We start from the raw sequence: 22,945 nt of genomic DNA, 5'->3' as shown, positions 1-22,945 counted from the left end.
TTTCTTTTATTTATCAAACATCAAAATATCATGATTATTTTTGTAATATATTAATTTCATATATTGTTTAAGTTATATATGTATATATTATGCGTATATAAATTAAATATCATACTTTAAGAACTGTTTCTATGAGTAAAATAACTGTAGTACGTTCTAGATAGATTCGTACTTCGACACACCTGTTTCATCTGTTGCGTTCATATTTAGTTGCATACAATCGAAGGTTTAAAGAGGTTATCAAAAAGTTAACTGTTAATAAAATACAAAAAAGGAAAATGTATTCAAAACGCCTTAAGTGTATTCATATTTGGCACAAATAATTCTACTAATAATTTGGCAGTACACTTTAATAAATGTTAAATAAACGAAAAGACATTTATCAGATGAATGAAACAATATTTAATTAACGAAATGACTAATCGGACAAATATTCCTTAAAAGAAACAATGTTATACCTTCCACTACCAGGAAGGTAATATATGAGTCTGGAATATTTAAATGAATGTATGTTTTCTTAATAACTATATTTTAAATACGCTTGCATATAAATATGGCGCAAATACAAACTTCGAGCGCGGATGGACTACCAAAGCACTTTGTCACCGCTATGCGTACACTTTTTGATATAATGGATGACCAAAATACAGGGTTTGTAAAATTTTCTGATATTGAAGGCAGATGGCAAGATGATGGAACGCAAGGTCTACCAAAAGGTGTTTTGGACAGCCTTAAAAAAGTCACTCCACCTAATGGATTATTGTCTTTTGAAAGATTTTGTACAGGACTCAAGATATGTTTGCTACAAATTCAAACAGATGGTGACTCTAAAAAACATGATGGTCAACCAAATAGACCACCATCTGCTCCAATACTTATACCTGATAATCAAAATAAAACAACATGGACATCTCCAAATACAGCAACTATTAGGCCAAATAATGCTATATCACAGCAACGTACCTTAAGCATGCCACAATTATTAGCAGGTCGAAAAGATGTTAATCATACACACTTAGAATTAATGGATAGTAGAGGTGGTCCTGAATTGAAGCTAAATAAGGCATATGGACCACCTAAACCTCCACGGATGGGTGCTGCATTAGAAGCTAGAACTATTAATTCAGAAAGAAATTTTGACAAATCTGAAATTCGAACTGTATTACAAAATTGGCAGATGGGTTTGTTAATGAATGATGATAAAGCTATAGAAAAAAGACAATTACCAACGGTAAACTATAGATCTGACACTAGAACATTATTAAGACCAACCAGAGTATTGGGAGATGGTAAAGCAGTTGAGTTGCAAAATAATCAAGTTGGCTTACAGCCTAAGAAACCATTAAATAGACGCAGAGAACCTAGGCGTCATACGTTGCAGAATGGTATTGATTACAATATGGTAAAGATATTCTTCTCTAGGATTCCCAACTAACGATTGGTGATTGGTTTTGGGTATGCATGAAATTTGGTGATTATTAACATGTAGACCATAATACAATTTATACTAAATTCAGCATAGTATATAATATGTTTATATTATATTTTAATACATAGTTGGGAAGCCTGTTTCTTAATTTTTAACAGCAGTAACTATTTGATAGCTCTCTTTTTTAGATGAAAAGAATGAAACAGATTGAACAAGAGAAAGATGTATTACTTCAAGGTCTAGCTGCAGTTGATAAAGCTAGAGAATGGTATTTGAAACAAATATCTGCTACTCAGGAAAAAATTAAACATCTTGGGCGTATGGGATCTCATGTGGTATCAAATATGCTTTCCAACTTTATAAAATTATCTGAAATATTCTGTGTTAACATGTATGATTTTATTTAGGAACAATGGACAGAGGCACAGCAAGAACGTTTAGAATTACAACGTGCTCGCGTCTTAGAAGTCAACAGACACTTAGCTGCACTAATAAGTAGTTGGGAACGTGGTGGACTTCCTCTTCACATGAATCTTGCGTTTCTTAGCACTCCTACATCGACCCAACTTCAGCAGGATATATTATCTAGGTTAAAGCAACAGAATCATAGACTAACAGAGGTAAATGAAATAAATATATATATAATTAATAATATATTTAATTCACATTTGATGATTAAAAATTAGGAAGTCAGTAAAAAAAGCCAACGGATAGCATTACTTGAACAAGAAAAGGACAACTTGGTACGAGAATTGTATAATAGACAAAGTGGTATAGTTCAATCTAGAAGAGCAACAATGATTCATGAACAACATGATCAAACATTCATGTAAGGTACTAACAGTTAATATTTTAATTCTTTTATGTATAACATAAAATTATATTTTACATAAATATTGTTCTTTTAGAATATAAATAAACAAGAAGATTTGCCTTTGATGATATAATGAATTACATGCAAAATATCAGATACACATATATTAGAAAAATAATTAAAATCATTGTTATAAACTTTTATATCTGTTATATGTGTTGAAATATTTTAAATATCTGCATAAAACATGAAATATTTGTGTGAAATATTCACAGTACTAATACTCGAATGTACTTATACATTGTAAATGAAGTCTTAAAATTTTTATAATCCGTCCAAGTCTCAAAAGAGAGATTATGTTCTTCTCTAATAAATTATTATTCTAATTAATAAATTGCCTTGACCTAATTTTTTATTTTATTACGATATCATAATCTTAGTTTATACGCAAAATTAAATATGTTCGTATTACATTTTTGAAACTGATTATCCTTATCTTATAAACAACTATCCACAAAAGAAAATTGAAAGAATAAATTATACACGTTCCGTACTGTAAACTGTAAGCTACATCTACTTCCGGAATTATGACTGTACGTGTCAAATGTTATCGAACTTTAAAATGTGATAATGTACTTCCCTAACCACCCAGCGTTACTATTGGCACTAAATTTACTTAAAAAAATAAGTGTCATTGCAAAAATGTACAATATAAGAGAAATATGGTAAAAATTAACGTTCGTTGACATTCTATTTCAACTATAAAAGATATTTTAGTTACTTACAAAAGTAAAGAGCTAATAATGTTTTCTGCCGACCATGTGTTCTGTTTATAAAAACATGTGCGGAATCATATAATGGACTGGGGCTAATCCCGACCGATATAACGTTCCGTGTCTCAGGTCATACTAGTCCGGAATCTCAAGACCTCTCTCGTTATTTTGTCTAAAATAATATATAAATGCACAAATGAACGATATTGATAATAAAAAATTATAACAAATTTTGAAAAAGTACTAAATTTAAAATTAACTGAACAAAAATCCAAAATATAAATAATAATTCATATCGGTAGAACAAATGAAATTTTAAATCTATATGTATATGTTTGTTAGAAATATATTATGTATAGTCAGTGGCTTATTTTACACCCCACGCATGGTTCTTTAGCTTAGTAGAGTCTGGTGGGTATACTAGCTAAGCGCATTAGTCCGCATTTAGTTAATAGTCATAGTCATTAAGAGGCAGTTGCCTCTGCTGCTGTCCGGAGTCGGCTAGTCGGAGTTCAGTTCAGTTGACGCGTTCAGCGAGTATAGATGCTAGCTGACATAGGGAACGTTGCATTGGAGCACAAATTTTATCCTCGCGATAGTGAATGTGTAAAGAACCCCCTTTTAACGAACGACCTTTAACCCTACTGAGTTCAAGTAATAGCCTAGCTGCAGGCGCTGGTCGTCGATCTCTGTCTTCTGAGATCTACAATTATCTGGATTATCGTTATCGGAACAGTTCTCCCCCGGATTTTGTGAGAGCTTTAAGCCCATCATGCTACCAAGACTGATACTACCAATAATTCTGCTACTCGTTATTATAGGTACGAACACGTTACTTGCGTTTCACTAGAATTTTCATACTGATTAAACATATCAGAGAGGATCGAGAAATCGATATTTCGCTTACGATAACGTAATTTATATAGTGGTATGTTATCACTATGAAAATTTTTCTTCTAATTTAATCGGCATATTGCAACTGTATTTTATCATTTCATAATAACTTACTTCTGCATGCGTGTCTTCATCAATTGTATAAAGATGACCTTAAGAAATATAAAAATTACATTAATAAATTTTTAAATTTGAAGGCGATAGATTTTATTTTAAGATCATGGAAAAGTTATTTTCGTATGATATTATTTGTACTACTTTCCTTAAACGACGTTGATTTAAATGTTGAATAGTAACTCTTTAATAGTAATTTGCTTAAGATAAAATAAATGCAACCGTCCTGTTAAAAGAAACGTCTCGGTTCATTCACCGAGTAGACAGATAATGTGTCACGATAATAAAGCGTACTTTCAATGATGCACATTCCGCGTTTCTTCTCGAATGTACCTTATGAAATATGTTTACGATTAAATTTCGTCTTTTGCATGAATAAGAAGAAATATATTTAAGCATTTATAGAAGAAAATAATAGTAATTTCTGATGCATACCCGAAAATCAATTAACCCGCGCAGACATGCTTTATCTCGTTAAATGTTTATCAATCTAGACAAGTGGGAAGTGCAGTGGACACATCCGGTACAAATATGTAGTTGCCTCTGGCAGCGTGTTTCTTCGTAGCATTATCTTTTCAGGGTAAATAAACTGCAGATATATTCACTGCGAACAGAAAATGTTGTAGAAAATGTGCAATTTATAACTTATTGTTTCAATATTTATCGCATTATTTCGTAATATAAAATTATTTTTATTACTAATAAAGTTTGTTCTATTTCCAAATGAATATTAATTTAATTTCATTAAGTTCTAATCCACTTAGTTATATTAGAAGTTACATAATTGATTTCATATAGAGACTTATTTATCATCTACTGATAGAAGTGGTATTCTTTTATGCTATTGTCATTTAATCCGATGGTAAACGTTTTATATTTCGCTTATTGTTGTTTCCAGAATCGCACATAAAATACAATATGAACATTGTATTAAATTATATATTTCCATACTACTCTTAATATGTATTAAATTATATATTTCCATGCTATTCTTAATAAAAGAAGAGAACTAAAAAATTAATTACTTTGTATCTTTTTTATAGTTTACATGATGTACATATTGATATTTATGAAAATAACATAAAAGATACGACGAATAGTTAGAATTTGATTATTATGTGCTGTATCATATTGTTATATGTATATTTACTAAGTACTTCGATTTGGTTTAAATCATAGGCACATTATCAAAAGCTTGCGATTTGGATCAAATGCAATATGGATGTCGTATCTATAATGCACAATGCAGATGCGGTTACGGTTGTTCTTCTGAATACAGATACAATACTAACGAAGATTGCAAAGAAGCGTTAAGAGGTAATTACTTACCTGTTAATTTTATCCACGATATTAAATATCACTGTTAAACTTGTTCATAGATACTTAGACGAATACATATAAGTATCCAATATTAATACTGAGAGAATTAACCGATTGCTTTTTATTATTTTATTATTATTTTTTAGGTAGGCGTAGTGATATATGTTATAGATCGAAACCTTGTTTGAATGGAGGATCATGTTTGCAAATATCATCAGATCCTGGATTTAAATGTCGCTGCGAAGGAACTGGTTATTACGGACCACATTGTGATAAACGTTAGTAATTATTATCATCGATAAGTAATGATTATAATTATAAACTTCGCAGACATATATTTTACTAACTAATTGATAATTATTCAATTCGGTACTAAACACAACCTGCTCAATTTTCAATTATTTAAAAATGCTAATAATATATTATTTAAAATTAAAGTATTGTTTTGATATAAAATTGAATAAGACTAGTAAGTAGAAAATATAACAAAACATTTTTTAATGAAATGATACATTTTGCAGCTTGCCCAGGACCAAATAACCAACGTTTTCGAGGACCATTTCCTTACGAGTGTGTTGTAATTTAATTTGTAATTTACCTTCTTTTAATCTATCAAAAATCAAATACATATTAAGTACAAAAAATAAACGTATTTTGCGAAAATTTACACATCTTTGTACATACATAATAAATATATTGTATATATGATGATCGTCTTGTTACTAGAAATACTTTTAAAAATTATTAAAATACTACTTACAAATAATATTCATTAAAAAAATTATAATCTGTAGAAATCTCAATTTTTTACATATTATTTAAATTTCTGAGATTCATAGAAAGAAGATATATCTGATATTTTCACTGTTTATTCATCAATAATTTTACAATATGTATGCACATGATGTGTTGGATCCATGAGTTTTTGACAAACGTTTAGTTTGTATCGTGCTTGCGTTAATGCAAGTTGTTATTTTACTCCTTTCCTATTTTCTACATAATGCCACGTGTACCTCGCTTGCTGTTTCTGATGGCAGAACTTATAAAATGCAATTTTTTTATTCTTCGCATAAGTACTTTTTGTAATTTTTTGTATTATATATCGACTGAATCCGTAATACTAGTTTGATTTTATAACACGAGACTGCATCAGGAACTTAACGACATGTATATATATTTATATGTTATATATTATCTAGGACAAACAATTGGCCAGTTGTAACTTTTTTTACAAATTCATAGACATTTTCTCCTCAATAGAGTAACATGTTACAATAATTTATATAGTAGAAAACACATGTCTGCTTCTTCCATTAAAAAATTATGTAAATTCACAAATTTTAGCAAATAATACGAATGCGTCTTCTTCAATTTTTTTGATTATATGGCCAATTAATATTATCACATATGCCATGTATTGCATATGATTTCATTTCCGACTATTATACATTATTTTAACTGATCGCAATACACATTACGGGTAAAACAAATATTCTAAAGAAAATAATATAAATAAAGATTTTATCAACATGTACGTATATTTTTATAAAGACAGACGGGACATTATCTTTGAACGTTACAAACAGACAGGTTGTCAAACAGTTCAATGTTAAATTATTTTCCAATCTATAACTGTACCTATAATAAACTGAATGAAGGAAATATCTTAAAATTTTTTATTGAAAAGAAAATGTAGTAATTAAAAGTTTTAATAATATTTCGTAACCATTGTTCACAATTATAAAAATCCACATGCTTTTCGAAAAAAAGATTTTCAGTAAATTTTTTAAAGAAATTGAAATGGTTCAGACAAACTGCCTTTCTGATTATCTTTATACTTTATAAGATGATAAAATGACTCGTTGTGTTTTATTTTATATTCTTTCCTCAACAAGAAAATCCAATTGATTATTATCAATGTTATTATTGTTGTCACATTAGTCTCAATTTGGCAAATGTTTACGATGCTTATAATAATAATAATCTCGGTACCGAAGTGTATGGACTAAAAACAAGTAATGTAGATTACAATTTGGATAAGCAATAATCCTTTCAATACGACATTACTCTTGGATGGCACCAGGGGTATGCTGGGATCTTTCCTGACTAAATCCACGTGTGCCGTCTGGCCCTCTTGGTTGTCTAACTATTGTTAATTTAGGACCTGTGTCTTCCAAAGATGTAGTACGTAAACGGCTGATCAGACGTTCGGGTCGTTGTTGAACTGCATCACTGTATTATAATAAAGAAAATAGAATAATATATCAATTAATCAAGATATTAACGAAAAGAAAATATTTAAGTAAACAATTTAAAAAATTCACCTTAATCGCGTTACATTGCATGCAGATGATTTACCAGTACGCTGATTCGTAATCAAAACGAATTCAACCTGATCTCCTGGTTGAAGTATTGCATGATCTCGAACTTCGCTCATGTGGAAAAATAACTTCTTACCCTCATCAACTTCATAAGCAAGAAAACCGAAAGGACCTTTCACTGCATCAACTGTTGCTCTCCTCTTTTTCCTAACTGCTACGATATTACAAGCGTGACCTGCCGAATCAACCTGTAATTGTACAGGATCACCAGCTTGTAATAGCTCGCGTTTGTTGACAAGTCCCATAATTCTAAATTCATATTCCGGAGTATCTTCGTCTTCATTAGCGGCATTTATCTTTATTAAACCAGCATACTCTGCCTGGTCAGGATTTGCACTTCGTAAAGGTCTAATAACCGTTCCATCAAGTACTTCGCTAACTGGCGTTGGCCTAGGAATGCTTCCACGAGGTAGCAATGTGACGTATTCCGCGGCTACGCAACCACCATTACCTCTACTATTTCCAGAACTGATCGTACATTCAATATCAGCTCCTACTTCCAAAGCTCCTACATCCCCTTCAAAATTGCTAGAAAATAGAAATAATGAAAATATAAAAAGATGATAAAAATATAGAAATATAATAATATTTTCTTAAATACGTATATGTTAATTATTCACCTGAAGTGAAAAAATATTTCTTTATCATGATTTACAGTCTCAATAAAACCAAATCCATCTTTCAGTGCAGCAATGAAACCTTGACAAACTTGATCATTCAATTTTTTGTTGCCATTTTGAGTTTTTTCACCAGAAGAGTTCACTAGAGATATGTCAACTGCAACAAGTTCTTTATTTCGTTTTACTTGACAGATACTAAATTGAACCTGAAACACTAATACTTTAAAAGAAATGCATTAATAAAATTACAATAGTACATATATATATATTAATATACCTTGTCACCAAGTCTTGGAATATTCTTAGGATCACAATCTTTACTAAAGAAAATAACGCTCTTTTGTTGATTTTCTTTTGTATATCCAATAAGACCAGGTACAACGCCATTTATACCCTGAATTATAGTACCCAATAAATCTTTTTCTATAATTGTTTCGAATTGAACTGTACCAGCTGGTAAATGCTTCAACCTAATTGCACTTTGTCGATTGTTTGAAAATGAAGAGGATGGGTCCTAATATAAAGATAATTAATTAAAATATATTTAAAATGTTAAAATAATTTCGAAAAATATGTATATCATACTTACTTGAATTACTGTGAATTCGACCTCATCTCCTACACTAATTTCTCTATCAACATCCAAGACTTCATTAAAGTGGAAAAAAAGTCGTGTATCTCGATCTACACAACGAATAAAGCCAAATCCATCTTTGAGTGTAACTATAATACCTTGTTCTCGTCTTTCGCCGGATACAGTGAAAGATTCAGATAACAATAAAATTTCAGTAGCTCTCTTGAGTTGATCTCTAGTATCTGTAGCAATACGAAATTGGACCCAGTCCCCATGTCTACAAATATAAAGTCATAATTATTTCAATGAAAAATAAAAATGAATAAAAATATCTATAAATATACCTGAGAGTAAAATCTCCTTTTTGATCTTTATCACCAAAAGGAATCTCAACTTCAGAATGCTGTGTATCTCTATATCGAATTCTTCCAGGCAATGGATCATTTTGATGACGAGCTGCAGTGCCCCTTTCCAGAGGTTTCAATACTTGTCCTTTTACTACTTCATTGCTAACTTCTTCAAAAACTATTGAACCAGGTGGTAGCTTAGTAATATTACAAGCTACTTCTTTTCCCTGAAATATTAACAATAATTAAATTTATCTCAACGAAACGCGCACGATAATTGTTCATGTAAAATGAAGAAAATATTTATACATTTCGTATTTGTATTGTAAATTCAACGTCATCTCCTAGTCTAAGTTCTTCTTTCATAGATTTAGCTTCGCTAAAGTGAAAGAAAATTTCCTTAACTACGTCAGCACGTTCAATGAAGCCGAAATTTTCTTTCATCGAGCATACAACTCCACGATAGCGAACTGGACGTGTTGGATTTTCCAACCTTACATGACATGCACCCAAATTTCCACTGTAATTAGCAGTATTGCATTAACTCTGTATTCTGCGACAATTTATAATGTATAAATATGATAAAATTTGATAATGAATAAATGATTTACCGTTGAGTCTCAGCAATTTGAAATGATACTCTGTCACCAGCACGCAAAGTAACATTGCCTTCAACATCATCTTTCGTATATGGCAGAAAAAAACACTCTCCACGATTTTCATAACTGATACGTCCTTGTGTATCACCATTTGTATGCAATTCTGTTGTTACATTTCCAAGTACTCTTTCTTCATTTAGCACCTATATCATATATTTATGTGATTCTGTGCTCTTTGTATATTATATTTAATACTTTAGATAATTTTTGTGTAAATATATTAATGATATACTAACCACTTCTGGAGCAATCTTACTAACAATACTAGCAATAGGTTTGCCTGTCCGTCGATCATAAGTCATTTCAAATTCAACGGGATCTCCAATTTTTAAGTGTTCTATATTACCACTAAATTGGCTAAAATGAAAGAACAACCTTGCTTGTCTTTCACAGCACTGTATAAATCCATATGAATGCTAAAAGAAAATAATAGTATTGTAATTATTATATGGTAAAACAAATATTAAAAAGCTAATAAAGAATAAGTAACAAGATCCTTACTAATAATTTTTCGATTATTCCAGTTTCTCGAGGTCCTTGATTCTCAAATTGATCTTGATAAGTAGAATTATTTGTTGTTGGCTCTTCTGTATAGCCAGTACCTCCTTCCATTCCTGTAAATGTTCCAAAAGGAAATCTGGTAACTTCATTACGTGACATTTTAGTGTTGGGATAACCAGCATATTGTATAGAATTTTTTCCATTCCCAGGAGGTGAATCCATCATATAATGATCACCACTATGATTGGTACCATTTCTGTAGATATTGGTTGTTGGTTGATGTGATCCCGTTATAACTTTGGGACTTGGTATAGTCATAGACTTGTAATCAAGTATTGCAGGGTCAGAGTTCATGATTGGCGGCTGGAACGTTTTCCACTGAGGATTTTTGGACATTGTCTCGAATTTGCAGAATTTTAAATGTAATCTTTACGTATAAGTTTTCCTCTTTTCTTGAAACAATTACTTAATTTCTTTTATGTTCACTTCTGTTTCACCACAATATATATTTATATATATATACTTATATTTAGAAATTTTTAGTCTTTTCAATTATTTAAGTGTTAACATAGATATCACAGAACGGTTCTTGGTACCTTATATCTTCATTCACTATTATAATGTTACAAGAACTTAATACAGAGGAAGAGAGGCTCTTTAAAATGCTGCAGAAATGCAGGCTCCTTTGTGACCAAGAAGTGGAAGGAAGGGTTTGAAAGTATTTTGACGTTTGTCATAAATTATTTATAAGAGAGTACCCAGGCAACTCTGTGCAAAATTGGCACTCTTTAAATACGAATACAAGTGTTTTATTAGTCAAGAGCAGCACAATCTCAGCCGCAATCACAATCACGGTCACTTTATAGCTCACCTAACTCTTTCTCACAAAGCTTGTGTACACAATATACAAATGAACAATATAGTTAATGTTGATTTACGAATTAATACAAGTACAAAATTCTTAGCACGTCATAGACCATTGATACTTTCCATATATGTATGCACATGTTATAACAACTGTTTGATATTTACTCAATTTAGCGTACACTAGAACAACTGTGTTCCTTTTAAACAGCAGTCATCCTTTATAAAAGGAGTAAATCAAAAAACATAGGAGATTTAAAAGATAAATGTTGACTTGAAAATCCTCAGATGTCTTCAATGCGTGCTGAGTGTGATTGTGTTGTTCCAATATTTCTATGTTAGCGTTTCTTTCTTCAGCATTTAATTATGGAATTTACAGTGAGCCTTGGTTTCAAAAATGTCCTAAACTAACAATTACACAAGCTGAAATAAAAAACATTTATTTAATTAATATAATCAAGCACACATTAAAGAAATAAAAATGTATTATCATAATGATTATGAGCTTTATGAAAATAATAGTAAGTAATTACTTTTCCTCTTAATACTTAAAAAGCATCTACAATAATATACTAAGTTATATGATTATATCTAAAGAAGATTCTTTATGTTAAAATAAAAAAATAAACAATATTGTTTATGTATCTTAGATAAAGTATTATACATTTGTAGTAATACATTATTTTATAAACATAGTGGAATATAAAATTAAATTATTTGTTTCTTATTATGATTTTAATTTATAATTATAAACTTTTACAACATGCAAAATTAAAAAATTCTATTAGCTATACATATCATAATTCAGAACAGAAGTGTTATTCTAACTAAAGTAGAAAAATTGTTATCAGAAATAAAAAGAATAATATCTCATTTGTATATATAGGTTATTATATATATTTTTCATCCCACAATATTCAAATATATATAGCATTCTAAAATATATTTCTTGTGATCTATTTGTGGTTACATATGAGATAAATAAGATATTTACAATAATTGACTGCCAGTTTGACATTGACTTTTTATACTCCAACTGGCACTGTTTCTTCATTGTCTTTTATTTATTTTTCGAAATTTTACTCTTATTCAAAGTCTCATTTATCAATATGATGCAATTAGTCAAAACATCCTTATCATTAATTTATCATTTAAATCATAATTCTCGAACTTTACTGTAAATGAGATGCAATACTTGGACACCCACATGAAAATGTTTGAAATATATGTAACAATATAAGCAATTACAAGTTTCTTTAAAAAGTAAATAAACAGACGTTTCATTCAACGGAATTTCATGCAAGATAATATTGAATTCAATATAACGATAACTGTTTATAGGATGTATCTAAACAAAAATCTGAAATATTGTACATGCTCGCTAGTTACGAGAATCTAATTTTTTATGAGGTCACTCGTTTCTTTGGGTATCATAATGATTTATCAAAGTCCCGTATGCATATAAAATATATATACAATTGTCAGGAAGCAAATAATTCTGCTAATTATAAATGTTTCATTGCAAAGCTCATAATCGAATAGCTTTAAAAAGATTTATAAAACTCACCACGACACAGCACAGCACTGACGACATGCCGCCATGTTGAATGTCAACATTCAGTATTCACATACAAAACAGGAGCAACTACAGAGTGACTACAGCTAAAAATTTGGGTTCATAGCCATCTGGTAATATTGCTACAAAAACAATTATTCGCTAGTCCTATTAATCGTAGAAAACTATAAATTTATATTTAAAAGCTAATAAATTTAATAAAGAATAAATAATTGGTTGATTATAGAAATAGGGTGCACATGAAAATGAAAGTGTGTTCTCAACATAACGTTTTTGAGTTATGTCCAGGAAAAATTTAAACCAATGATATTAAAGTGCGTTCGAAAAGCTGTCAAGTTTAATATTTTGCCGGAATTATCAAAAAAGCAAGTGTTTCATATTTGTGCTAAAAATACAAAATGGAGTGTTCTTTAACCCTTAGAGTGCTATGGACGCATATATGCGTCTGGCGAAAGCTATCGGTGTGGACTAAGGACACATATATGCATTTTCTGTAAGTGTCCGACATGGACTAAGGACGCATATATGCGTTTGTCAATTTTTCCGAACACCTACGCAGAAGTAATACTATTACGTTTGTATGAGATAAATATAAATGCATTTCTTAGTAACGGCAGTAAACAAATGCCAATAATGCCTCGTTATAGCAGTTGTCTACCTGTTTTGCGGACAGTCGCATCTGTTTCGCGGACTGTTCCGTACCGGACAATGACCGAGGACACCCAGAAAATCTGCGGCATAAAGACAATTTATAACAACTTCCAAGAACCTCAGAGGCTCGTCACGTACCGGAGAGTCCAAGATAATGCCCTATATAATCTATATTCACGATAGTGCCCTATATAATCTTTTACTTGTGACACCCTTCAAAATGGCAAGTAATATTGGAGAATATTTTACAAGAGACGACAGCGAAATAGAAGATTACGATTCAGGCGATTTGATGAATGATGTGTACCAGTTTGATCTACCATCATCAAACAGTGAAGAATCGATCGATTAAAGAAGAATAAATAGAAAACGGCCCAGAACACTAAGTACATCTTCAGAAGAGGAAAGTTCAGAAGTACCTGCAAATATCGAGACCTCTTATCAAACAGGGATATTATTGTGGTCAAAAACGAATTTAATGCCTAAACTACATATCTTTGACGAACAAAATGCAGGAGTAAAAGGAAATCTGAACCCAGAATCAACACCTTTAGACGTCTTTCAAATGATATTTTCGGAAGAATTAGTCGCTCAAATTACCGAGCAGGCAAACAATTATTTCAAATGCGTACAACAGTGTACAGCATATAAAAAGAATTCCCTTTTGATGAATTGGAAGGATGCTTCAGTCCCTGAAATGTACGTATTTTTATGCATTTCAATGCTAATGCCGCGTTCGAAGAAACTGTCTTTGAGAGAATATTGGTCTACGGACGAACTGTTGAAAAATAATATTTTCCGCAAAATAATGACACAAGATCGATACATGGTATTATTACAAATGTTGCACTTTAACGATAATAATACAGCAAGTGACGATCCTTTAGCAAAAATACGACCAGTAATCGATAAATTAAAGATTTCCTTTTTACAGTCATTTGCACCTTACGAAAATCTATGCATCAACGAAAGTCTTCTGCTATACAAGGGTAGATGTTATTTTAAACAGTTTATACCATCCAAGAGAAGTAGGTTCGGCATTAAATTATTTCTCCTTAGTGACTATAAAACTAATTATGTATTGGACTTCATAATTTATACTGGACAAAAAACAAACATTAGTAGAAGTAACACAGCCATTGGAATTTCTGGAGATGTGATGACGCTGCTTCAGTCATATCTTGGAAAGGGCCATACACTAATTACGGATAATTGGTACACGAGTCCATGTTTATATACCTTATTACACGAAAACGAAACCAACGCATTTGGAACTATTCGTAAAAATAGGAGAGATATGCCCCACATGGAAGAAAAGTTGAAGAGAGGAGAAATGTACTACCGATCGACTGGCATTTTATTGGCAATGAAATGGCATGATAAAAAGGAGGTTTGGATGTTGTCTTCTGTACATGCAGCTGCATTGATTGAATCTGAGAAAGGGGATTATCGTATAGGATTATATAAGAAGAAACCATCATGTATTGCCGACTATAATTCCAACATGGGTGCTGTAAATAGAGTTGATATGATTTTGAATACACTTAATTCCCTATGGAAAACTATAAAGTGGTACAAAAAATTATTTTTCCACTTGTTAGATTTAGCTATATACAATACATATATTTTATATCAAAAATCTACTGCTTCGAAACAAAAATTTAGTGAATTTCATTTAGCGTTGATAAGAGATTTTACGAAAATATTTCCAACGTAGAAGCATGGTAGGAGGAGGAAAGAGAAAGTCTGAGGATTTACCATTTCGTTTAATTGATAGGCATTTTCCATCAGAATGCCCTAATCGTGCCGGCACAATACAATTATCAAGAAGAAAATGTGTTGTTTGTGTGAAAAATAAGAGAAGGAGCGACACGCAATACGAATGCAGAAAATGCGATGTCGAATTATGTATTGATAATTGTTTTGAAATTTTTCACATACAACTGAATTATTAACTTGTGTTTATAATAAATAATTAATACTAAAAAATAACGCTCTTGAATCATTTAATCTCATGCAAAAGAATTACTATAACTTATTACGATTTGCGCTTTGAATAGTCAATCAACAGAGTTCAGTCTAGCGAAAAAGTACTCCGTCCACAGCGATCGTCAACGCTGGCTGTGCGCCGTCCGTACGGACCGCATAGGCCGCGAGTATTCAGCACTCTAAGGGTTAAATGACAATAAGATTAAGCATTGGTAAAATAAACCAGTAATGCAGTCAATTAAAACTTATAACATGTACAGATCTTTTATTTATATATTTATTCTTGAAATACTTATCCATACTACACAAAGTAACTAGTTATTTATAATTTACAAATAAAATTTATTTTAATATAATATTAAAAATATTCTTGCACATATTATTAAATATTCAATTTCTGTGAAGTTTCTCCATTTGACGTTCTTGAGTATGTACCAAAGTGATTTAATTGATGCCAGTGTAAGTCTTCAGATTCTGGCGTTGAAGGAGCAGTAGCACACTCTAAACTTAATTGAAGAGCCCTCCTTAAATCATCGTCCTCATCTGTGTCATCAGTCCCACATGCTTTTTTATTGTAATCATGAAAATCCAAACTTAATTTAAGATATTTATCTACATCGTTTCTTTTATTCTCTTCAAAACTTAATTGAAGTGCTCTTTGTAATTCTGTATTTTCATCATCATCTTCATCAATTTTCTCAATTTTTATGGGAATTATCTTTTCTTGTAACTTGCTTGTCGGTACCTTTTCTTTACTAGTTAATGTTCTGGTAAACGTATTTGATATCACATTATTACTTACAGCTGTAAAACGAAAAATGCTCAATGTAGTAGAAGAAAATATGCTATTGTGAAATAATACAATTTCTTCTAGAATGAACAGTATTTAGAAATTCATTATTTTTTCCTTTGATACCTAGATAATAACCTTTTGGTTTTGTTCTTAATGATGTTTGTCCTTTTGACATAGGTTCTATTGGATTTTTCATAAGAATATCATCTGCAGTACATTGTGGAAGTGCACCAATAACAATAAAAATAGAATAACCTATAAAAATATGTAATTACCTATATATAATTTTGTTCTTTACTATATTTCATTAAGATGTTTACCTTCTTGTAACAACTGGGCTAAATACATTGAAAGATAAGTATCCGATATAAGTTCTGGCCCACTTAGTACTGAATTTAAATTAAACCATTGTCTTCCGATTTTTCTTATAGTGAACCAATGACCTTTGTAGTTACAAATATATGCTTTCATTTCTCTAAAAATAATAGGCCTCTTTTAAATTTATACATAAATAATAAAATTTAACTGTAAGTTTTGATATATAATAATTCATGCATATATATATATAACATATAAATATAAATTATATATTAATTTCTCCATTTATAGTGATACAAAATAATTATACTTAATAAATATCTTTAAACTATCTCTTAAATGAATTAGAAACAATTAAGTAACATACAAAGGATCGTTCTGTGCCATTATAGCTGCAGATTCCGTACTATTATATGGAATTAACTCCAATCCCCAAACTTTTAACGCACTACTGATTACTTGAACTGAGAAGTATCCACTGTCATCCATGTTTCCTGATGGTTGCTAAGCAAAATAATTAATGCCCTTTACCACATATGATATTATTAGTACATATTAATATTTCAAATAAAATAAATTGACGAATATCATAGAATGTTTAAAAAGTTATAATTTGTTGTTATATTATGCAATATATTGCAATAAAAGATGTAAAATATCTACAATGCACAGATTCACCTCTAAAAAAAGTTTATAATCTTCGCTGTCAACACCAGATTCTGCCATTCTTATCCTCTCCTCTTCATCCATTTGATGACCTAAACTAGCAAGATCTACAGCATTGTAATATGGTCCTTGTAGAAGTGCGTTTAAACAATGTTGTGCGCATAAAAATCCTTCTTGCTGTAATAAACTTTGCCGTTAAAACGATTTACATTGGAGAAAGTCATTAGATACTCATGTATATTATTATTTACCTTTTCATGAAATATGGTGTCCATTTTATTAACACTTCTTTAACGTAGTGCGTGGGACATATAAATATTAAGTAATAACCAAATCATACGTCGAAAAATCTAAGAAGATTCTACGATCAAACGTCACCCACAAAAATATTTTTTGGTTATAACCAGAAATGTGTCATATACAGTTGGCGGTACTTTTGGATATTATGATTCACGTATATAGTATTGCCATCTTGTAACAAATTCTATAGTTGTACAATTATAACTAAATGTTCCTCATTTAAAATCCGTTATTCATGCGTACTATTAATAATTATCTAATTTTTTTATATAGAAACTATTTATATAGATAAACGTAGAAATTATTTTATACATAAATGATTTCTTATATAAGATCTTAATCTGAGCATAATGAAAAAATACAGAAGAATTTTATACAAAATATAAGAGATTAATTTAGATATATTTCGTATAATGTGCTTCCATTGATTATATATGTGTTAATTATAATTGGTATGTATCGTTATATAATATGATACTAGCTGATACTAAACATTATTTTTGATTGGCTGCGATGTGATTAATACATTATTCATCGAAACGTGTTTCAAGTTTCACCAAAGGAAACCTTAAGCTAAGTACAGAGTACTCTATGAATTTCATCAAAGGATAGAACAGAGACTTTAGAATAACCGAAGCATCAGAAACTATAAAATAATTATTTAAAGGCTTTAGATCGAATTGGAAGCTCGATTCCTACCACGGGATAGAAAAGTATACTGAATTATCGAGTAACAAGCATTAACGAAGGGAGAAGTAGAAGATTGTGAGTGGGCGGGGGCGGCCATACTCAAACAACCGCCGAACGAAGTGCGCGGCACAGCGCAGAAATGAGACGATAATAAACCGCATCATAATCATATCGTTCGTAAACCCGGGGTGGGTGACGGTAACGGGTGTAAGTGCCTCCATTGAAACGAAAAATTACGGAAAGAAGCGAAGACGGAAGTGTGAGAAGTGTTAAAGAAAGAGACGAAAGCGGCCCGACGAATCGAGGTGCAGAGAACGGTATGAGTGCAAAGACAGACGTGAACAGGCGAGTCCTAGCAATACAGGCCAAAAAAAAAAGGCACAAGCCAAGTAAGCGAAAAGGAAAGGGTAACGCTCAAGATGAATCAGAAACATCAGGAGCTCAATGCTCGAAAGCATCGGCTACTCAACAAGGACAAGGATCGGGTTTCTATCAGGATGCTTCTGCACAGAGACCATATTCCAGTGACAATGGAAACAGGTATCTGAGTTTCTTTAATATGTCATTTTATTCTATTATGTTGATACTATTCTTACTGTCATTTTGTTATTTATGTAAATGTCGTTGATATGATATGAAAGTTCCATCAAACTTTCTATCAAAATCTTTTTTACACAGCAACATGGATAAATTTTATCATTCGATAACTCTTGCGAAATATAATAAATATTTGAATAAATGTATTTCGTTGTGTTCCGTTTTATTATGGAATAATTTAATTTAGAAACTTTTATCTGTTGAAATCCCCATGAAAATTTTTGAAAGCAGTCTGTAGTCTTTTATTTTTTGATTCGACTTGCTCCCTACCTTTCCTAACTGGAACTTACAGATTGGAACCATGTCATAGCTCAAGTAACGAAACAATGGAGGATGGTGATGAAGTATACAGTAGTGAGGATGAAGAACAAGAGGACAGTAGTGACTATTGTAAAGGAGGATATCATCCTGTTAAAATAGGAGATTTATTCTTAAATCGTTATCATGTAACTCGTAAACTTGGTTGGGGTCATTTCTCAACAGTCTGGCTTTGTTGGGATTTACAGGTATATATCTGATTTATAATAAAAGGCATTTTTTTGTTCGGTAAAATTATAAGTGGAATGTTCTAAAATGTGTTCTTCAGGATAAACGATTTGTGGCACTTAAAGTCGTCAAATCTGCATCTCATTTTACTGAAACTGCATTGGATGAAATTAAATTATTAAAAGATGTGCGTGATATAGATCCCAGTGATCCTAAACGCAATAAAACCGTCCAGTTACTCAATGACTTCAAGATCAGTGGCATTAATGGTTTGCATGTTTGCATGGTATTTGAAGTGCTTGGGCATAATCTTCTAAAATTGATCATCAAATCCAACTATAGAGGAATTCCAAGAAACAATGTTAAACGTATCATCAGACAAGTTCTTGAAGGTCTTGATTATCTACACAATAAATGTAAGATTTTCTTAATGAAAACCGTGTTTAGTATTTAATATTACTATACTGGATACAATTTGTGTCAATAGGTTATTCTAACATGATTTAAATTTGAAATATTTAACATTATTATCATAGGAATTAATTACTAGCATAAAATACTTTTCTTTTTTAGGTAAAATTATTCATACAGACATCAAACCCGAAAATGTCCTTGTTTGTGTTGATGAAGCTTATATAAGAAAATTGGCTTGTGAAGCTACAGAATTACATTCACTTGGAATGAAGTTGCCAGTATCTTTAATCTCAACTGCACCAAAGGAATTCCAAGAACCTACTCCTAATTCTAAAATGTCAAAAAATAAAAAGAAAAAGCTTAAGAAGAAAGCGAAACGTCAAAATGAATTATTAAAGAAACAAATGGAACAAATAGAAGAACTTGAAGAACAAGATAAACTTGCAAATAGTACAAGAGCAAATGGAGAATTAGAAACAAATAGTCCAGATCAAGACATAAATACAGAAAGTATAGAAGATAATACTGAAAGCAAAGGTTCACCTGATATCTTAGAACCATCAGCACCTTCATTACACATAAATGGTGTAGATAGTTTAACAGCTGAAGAGAAAGCAGAAAATCAATTACCTCAACAACCTGAAAAAATGGAAAATGCAAACTCATGTGACATAGAGAAGAATTGTGGTGAAGAAGTACATTCACCTGATCATGACGATACAGACGAGTGTAGTGAGGGTAAAATTTACAGTACTATATTATATAACTTATAAATAATTACAATAACTTTACATTTATTATTTTTTATAGGTCGCAATTTACATCCACCTGAAAGTAAACAATTGAAAAGAGCATGCGTAGCTCCTTTAGATCCCGCCCTAGTAGAATGTGATGTTGAAGTAAAAATAGCAGATCTTGGTAATGCATGTTGGGTCTACAGAAAATTTACAGATGATATTCAAACTCGTCAGTATAGATCATTAGAAGTGTTATTAGGCTCTGGATATGATACATCTGCAGATATATGGTCCACTGCCTGTATGGCATTTGAACTAGCGACTGGTGATTATCTCTTTGAACCACATAGTGGTAATTATTATTGCAGGTAAAGCATCATCTTTTTTGTAATTGTTTAAAATTATTTATTAGCATCATTATAAAGTACATTTTGCTTCTTTATTACAGAGACGAAGATCATTTAGCACATATTATTGAATTGCTTGGAGATATACCAAGACATATTGCTCTTTCTGGCAAAAACTCAAAAATGTACTTCAATAAGAAAGGTGAACTGAAGCGGATTACTGGACTAAAACCTTGGGGACTGTACGAGGTGCTCACAGAAAAGTACGATTGGTCGCCAAGAGAAGCGCGCGAATTTGAAGAGTTCCTAGTTCCGATGCTAGAGTTTGACCCGAGTATGCGAGCTACAGCAGCAGAGTGCCTGAAGCATCCGTGGCTGAAAATCAAAAAGTGATCATTTTTTTTATTGTTTTATCTTTAAATTCTTCAACACAACTACACTTCTACCATCCTGATGTAATTATACATATGTCGGGAGTGTGACAAGAGGCAACGACCGACAATGGTCAGGTTCTTTCGCATTATACATATAGCTTTATTCTTGCGTGACGAGTGTATCACCACTGAAGAAAACGCACAGTATAAAATTATTTAATATTTAATATTATAATATTATTATAATATACATACATAATGTAATAATGTTATAATATTTAATATTATAGAATGCAAAATTATTAAAAATATATTTTATAAATTATAATTTAGAAATGATTTTTACCTTTTTTAGCTGTTGGTAATTTTGATTATCATTTATGTCCACGTGATTATGACTAATTTCATACAGCAAAGGAGATATTTAATATTGGGACAATTGGAAAAGAAAGAACTTGCTACATTCCACCAAATTCCAATATTTGCTGCAGTTGAGTATGCTTCTAATTGTAACACTCTCGACGATGGCTGCCTACTTGTGTATTTATAAATTTGTTAAATCATGTTTTTCATTTAGTATAATGCTACCTTAAATTAAAATTTCGTAGTACTTTATTATTTTACATGGTCATCGTTATATTATCCTTTATACTACTTGTCACTTAATTTATAAAATATCCCAAGAGTCATGGGACCTACTCATAATGTACTTTAAGGAAGGGCAAGCCCATTGTTGTATTATAACGAATATTGAAATTTTCATTAAAATATTTCTTTTTCATTAAATTGATTATTCGAAATTTACTAATAGCAGGTTTTTTCTCTGTGATCTCTCCTTGTGCTTAATTAGTGTGTGTTCAGAAAAAATTTAATAATCATTACTATCATTGTCTCTATACTGATTAAAAAGATACTCATAACACATACCGGAACGTGTGTTTAAGGAACTGAATCTTTGTACAAATTCAATGAATGCAGAAATACATATATTGTTAGTATAATTAAGAGTTGGTCGCCAGATTCTTGGTAAAACAACAGATATGTTTCGGAATAAGACAGTGCATACTTTATTCAACTACAGTAAATAAACCAGACGAAAGGATTCGAGCTTGTAGTAATATACAGTAATCTTACAATAATTATAAATTTTAACTATCACATAAATAATAAACTTATAGGTATCAAAAAATGAATTTGTAATGGAATTATTGCAAATGCATATACACTGTCGAATTTCGAACAATAACCGAGGCATTCAACATTTGTGGTATATATTTTCGTTCACTTTTATTTATTATACATTTCTTTATACTGCTGAGAAGCGTGTATCATATACATATTGTACAATTATGAAAAAGGGAGACTAGTTTCTACATCATGACTGAAATTTCGGTAAACATAAAATAACCATGGTAAAGGAGATACGATGTTAAGTTCTGCGCGACCTTCTTTACTTCGAGCTATTGACTGATTATTAAGCTCTCTGCCGATAAATTGTCTTCTATTTTATAATAAAGATAGCGAAACAGTACGATCATTGAACTAGTGAACATTCAACATCACAAATATATTTGTGTTGTTGAATTCTGTTTATGCTTCCAAACGAATGTTCTGTTTCGCTGTGTCTGCCAATTTAAAATCATTTCATCATCAAAAAACTGAGTAGTTAAAAAGCATTTTGAATGAAACTGGTAGAGATGCATATGAAAAGGACAGT

General features: G+C 30.9%; 6 protein-coding genes across 10 annotated transcripts; 4 read left to right on the top strand and 2 right to left on the bottom strand.

Annotated features, from left to right (window-relative positions):
* The first annotated feature begins 210 nt into the window (after positions 1 to 210).
* On the top strand, positions 211 to 2,637 carry LOC138182534 (suppressor APC domain-containing protein 2). Of its 2 annotated transcripts, none has more exons than XM_069118492.1 (5): positions 211 to 1,402; positions 1,618 to 1,764; positions 1,837 to 2,049; positions 2,116 to 2,258; positions 2,338 to 2,637. In XM_069118492.1, exons 1-5 carry the CDS (start codon positions 554 to 556, stop codon positions 2,342 to 2,344), a joined length of 1,359 nt encoding a protein of 452 aa, XP_068974593.1. In that variant the 5' UTR covers positions 211 to 553; the 3' UTR covers positions 2,345 to 2,637. The 2 variants fall into 2 exon arrangements, with proteins under 2 accessions (XP_068974593.1, XP_068974602.1); XM_069118501.1 differs by having other exon boundaries at positions 2,116 to 2,263.
* Positions 2,638 to 3,423: 786 nt separating this feature from the next.
* On the top strand, positions 3,424 to 6,052 carry LOC138182560 (protein crumbs homolog 2). Its single transcript, XM_069118545.1, has 4 exons — positions 3,424 to 3,837; positions 5,204 to 5,341; positions 5,491 to 5,622; positions 5,866 to 6,052. The coding sequence occupies exons 1-4, from the start codon at positions 3,789 to 3,791 to the stop codon at positions 5,928 to 5,930; spliced, it is 384 nt and encodes a 127-aa protein (XP_068974646.1). The 5' UTR covers positions 3,424 to 3,788; the 3' UTR covers positions 5,931 to 6,052.
* A 141-nt stretch (positions 6,053 to 6,193) lies between these two features.
* Positions 6,194 to 13,000, bottom strand: Unr (cold shock domain-containing Unr). Its single transcript, XM_069118333.1, has 11 exons — positions 12,858 to 13,000; positions 10,427 to 11,713; positions 10,162 to 10,341; positions 9,878 to 10,068; positions 9,576 to 9,786; positions 9,264 to 9,493; positions 8,935 to 9,196; positions 8,623 to 8,859; positions 8,346 to 8,551; positions 7,669 to 8,253; positions 6,194 to 7,576 (listed from the first exon to the last, which is right to left on the bottom strand). The coding sequence occupies exons 2-11, from the start codon at positions 10,820 to 10,822 to the stop codon at positions 7,408 to 7,410; spliced, it is 2,667 nt and encodes an 888-aa protein (XP_068974434.1). The 5' UTR covers positions 10,823 to 11,713; positions 12,858 to 13,000; the 3' UTR covers positions 6,194 to 7,407.
* A 737-nt stretch (positions 13,001 to 13,737) lies between these two features.
* LOC138182028 (piggyBac transposable element-derived protein 4-like) lies at positions 13,738 to 15,234 on the top strand. Its single transcript, XM_069117509.1, has 2 exons — positions 13,738 to 13,849; positions 13,916 to 15,234. The coding sequence occupies exons 1-2, from the start codon at positions 13,738 to 13,740 to the stop codon at positions 15,232 to 15,234; spliced, it is 1,431 nt and encodes a 476-aa protein (XP_068973610.1).
* Positions 15,235 to 15,744: 510 nt separating this feature from the next.
* Positions 15,745 to 17,729, bottom strand: LOC138182545 (ataxin-3). Of its 3 annotated transcripts, none has more exons than XM_069118522.1 (6): positions 17,535 to 17,729; positions 17,296 to 17,470; positions 16,985 to 17,121; positions 16,620 to 16,774; positions 16,435 to 16,554; positions 15,745 to 16,310 (listed from the first exon to the last, which is right to left on the bottom strand). In XM_069118522.1, the coding sequence occupies exons 1-6, from the start codon at positions 17,540 to 17,542 to the stop codon at positions 15,889 to 15,891; spliced, it is 1,017 nt and encodes a 338-aa protein (XP_068974623.1). In that variant the 5' UTR covers positions 17,543 to 17,729; the 3' UTR covers positions 15,745 to 15,888. The 3 variants fall into 3 exon arrangements, with proteins under 3 accessions (XP_068974623.1, XP_068974613.1, XP_068974633.1); XM_069118512.1 differs by having other exon boundaries at positions 17,296 to 17,460; positions 17,535 to 17,726; XM_069118532.1 differs by lacking the exon at positions 17,535 to 17,729 and having other exon boundaries at positions 16,985 to 17,142; positions 17,296 to 17,432.
* Positions 17,730 to 18,143: 414 nt separating this feature from the next.
* SRPK (SR splicing factor protein kinase) lies at positions 18,144 to 22,032 on the top strand. 2 transcript variants are annotated; one of them, XM_069118375.1, is made up of 6 exons: positions 18,144 to 18,813; positions 19,181 to 19,376; positions 19,457 to 19,772; positions 19,930 to 20,508; positions 20,581 to 20,875; positions 20,956 to 22,032. In XM_069118375.1, exons 1-6 carry the CDS (start codon positions 18,593 to 18,595, stop codon positions 21,245 to 21,247), a joined length of 1,899 nt encoding a protein of 632 aa, XP_068974476.1. In that variant the 5' UTR covers positions 18,144 to 18,592; the 3' UTR covers positions 21,248 to 22,032. The 2 variants fall into 2 exon arrangements, with proteins under 2 accessions (XP_068974476.1, XP_068974467.1); XM_069118366.1 differs by having other exon boundaries at positions 19,163 to 19,376.
* The last annotated feature ends 913 nt before the right edge of the window (positions 22,033 to 22,945 follow it).

Source organism: Bombus flavifrons, chromosome 1, assembly GCF_040668555.2.
Source record: "Bombus flavifrons isolate JBK064 chromosome 1, iyBomFlav1_principal, whole genome shotgun sequence".
NCBI classification, from domain to species: Eukaryota; Metazoa; Arthropoda; class Insecta; order Hymenoptera; family Apidae; genus Bombus; species Bombus flavifrons.
This window is presented reverse-complemented; position numbering and strand designations above follow the sequence as displayed.

Excerpts from the sequence above, each read along its gene's own strand:
- LOC138182534 (XM_069118492.1), top strand. The coding sequence starts at position 554 with ATGGCGCAAATACAAACTTCGAGCGCGGATGGACTACCAAAGCACTTT. Across the intron at positions 1,403-1,617 it reads ATGGTATTGATTACAATATG|ATGAAAAGAATGAAACAGAT; the intron begins GTAAAGATATTC and ends TCTCTTTTTTAG. Across the intron at positions 1,765-1,836 it reads GGCGTATGGGATCTCATGTG|GAACAATGGACAGAGGCACA; the intron begins GTATCAAATATG and ends GATTTTATTTAG.
- LOC138182560 (XM_069118545.1), top strand. The coding sequence starts at position 3,789 with ATGCTACCAAGACTGATACTACCAATAATTCTGCTACTCGTTATTATA. Across the intron at positions 5,342-5,490 it reads TTGCAAAGAAGCGTTAAGAG|GTAGGCGTAGTGATATATGT; the intron begins GTAATTACTTAC and ends ATTATTTTTTAG. Across the intron at positions 5,623-5,865 it reads CGGACCACATTGTGATAAAC|CTTGCCCAGGACCAAATAAC; the intron begins GTTAGTAATTAT and ends TACATTTTGCAG.
- Unr (XM_069118333.1), bottom strand. The coding sequence starts at position 10,822 with ATGTCCAAAAATCCTCAGTGGAAAACGTTCCAGCCGCCAATCATGAAC. Across the intron at positions 10,342-10,426 it reads GAATAATCGAAAAATTATTA|CATTCATATGGATTTATACA; the intron begins GTAAGGATCTTG and ends ATTTTCTTTTAG. Across the intron at positions 7,577-7,668 it reads TGCAATGTAACGCGATTAAG|TGATGCAGTTCAACAACGAC; the intron begins GTGAATTTTTTA and ends ATTATAATACAG.
- LOC138182028 (XM_069117509.1), top strand. The coding sequence starts at position 13,738 with ATGGCAAGTAATATTGGAGAATATTTTACAAGAGACGACAGCGAAATA. Across the intron at positions 13,850-13,915 it reads TGATCTACCATCATCAAACA|AAGAGGAAAGTTCAGAAGTA; the intron begins GTGAAGAATCGA and ends GTACATCTTCAG.
- LOC138182545 (XM_069118512.1), bottom strand. The coding sequence starts at position 17,558 with ATGGACACCATATTTCATGAAAAG. Across the intron at positions 17,461-17,534 it reads ACACCATATTTCATGAAAAG|CAAGAAGGATTTTTATGCGC; the intron begins GTAAATAATAAT and ends AGTTTATTACAG. Across the intron at positions 16,311-16,434 it reads ATTAAGAACAAAACCAAAAG|CTGTAAGTAATAATGTGATA; the intron begins GTTATTATCTAG and ends TTCGTTTTACAG.
- SRPK (XM_069118366.1), top strand. The coding sequence starts at position 18,593 with ATGAGTGCAAAGACAGACGTGAACAGGCGAGTCCTAGCAATACAGGCC. Across the intron at positions 18,814-19,162 it reads TCCAGTGACAATGGAAACAG|ATTGGAACCATGTCATAGCT; the intron begins GTATCTGAGTTT and ends TGGAACTTACAG. Across the intron at positions 20,876-20,955 it reads AGTGGTAATTATTATTGCAG|AGACGAAGATCATTTAGCAC; the intron begins GTAAAGCATCAT and ends TCTTTATTACAG.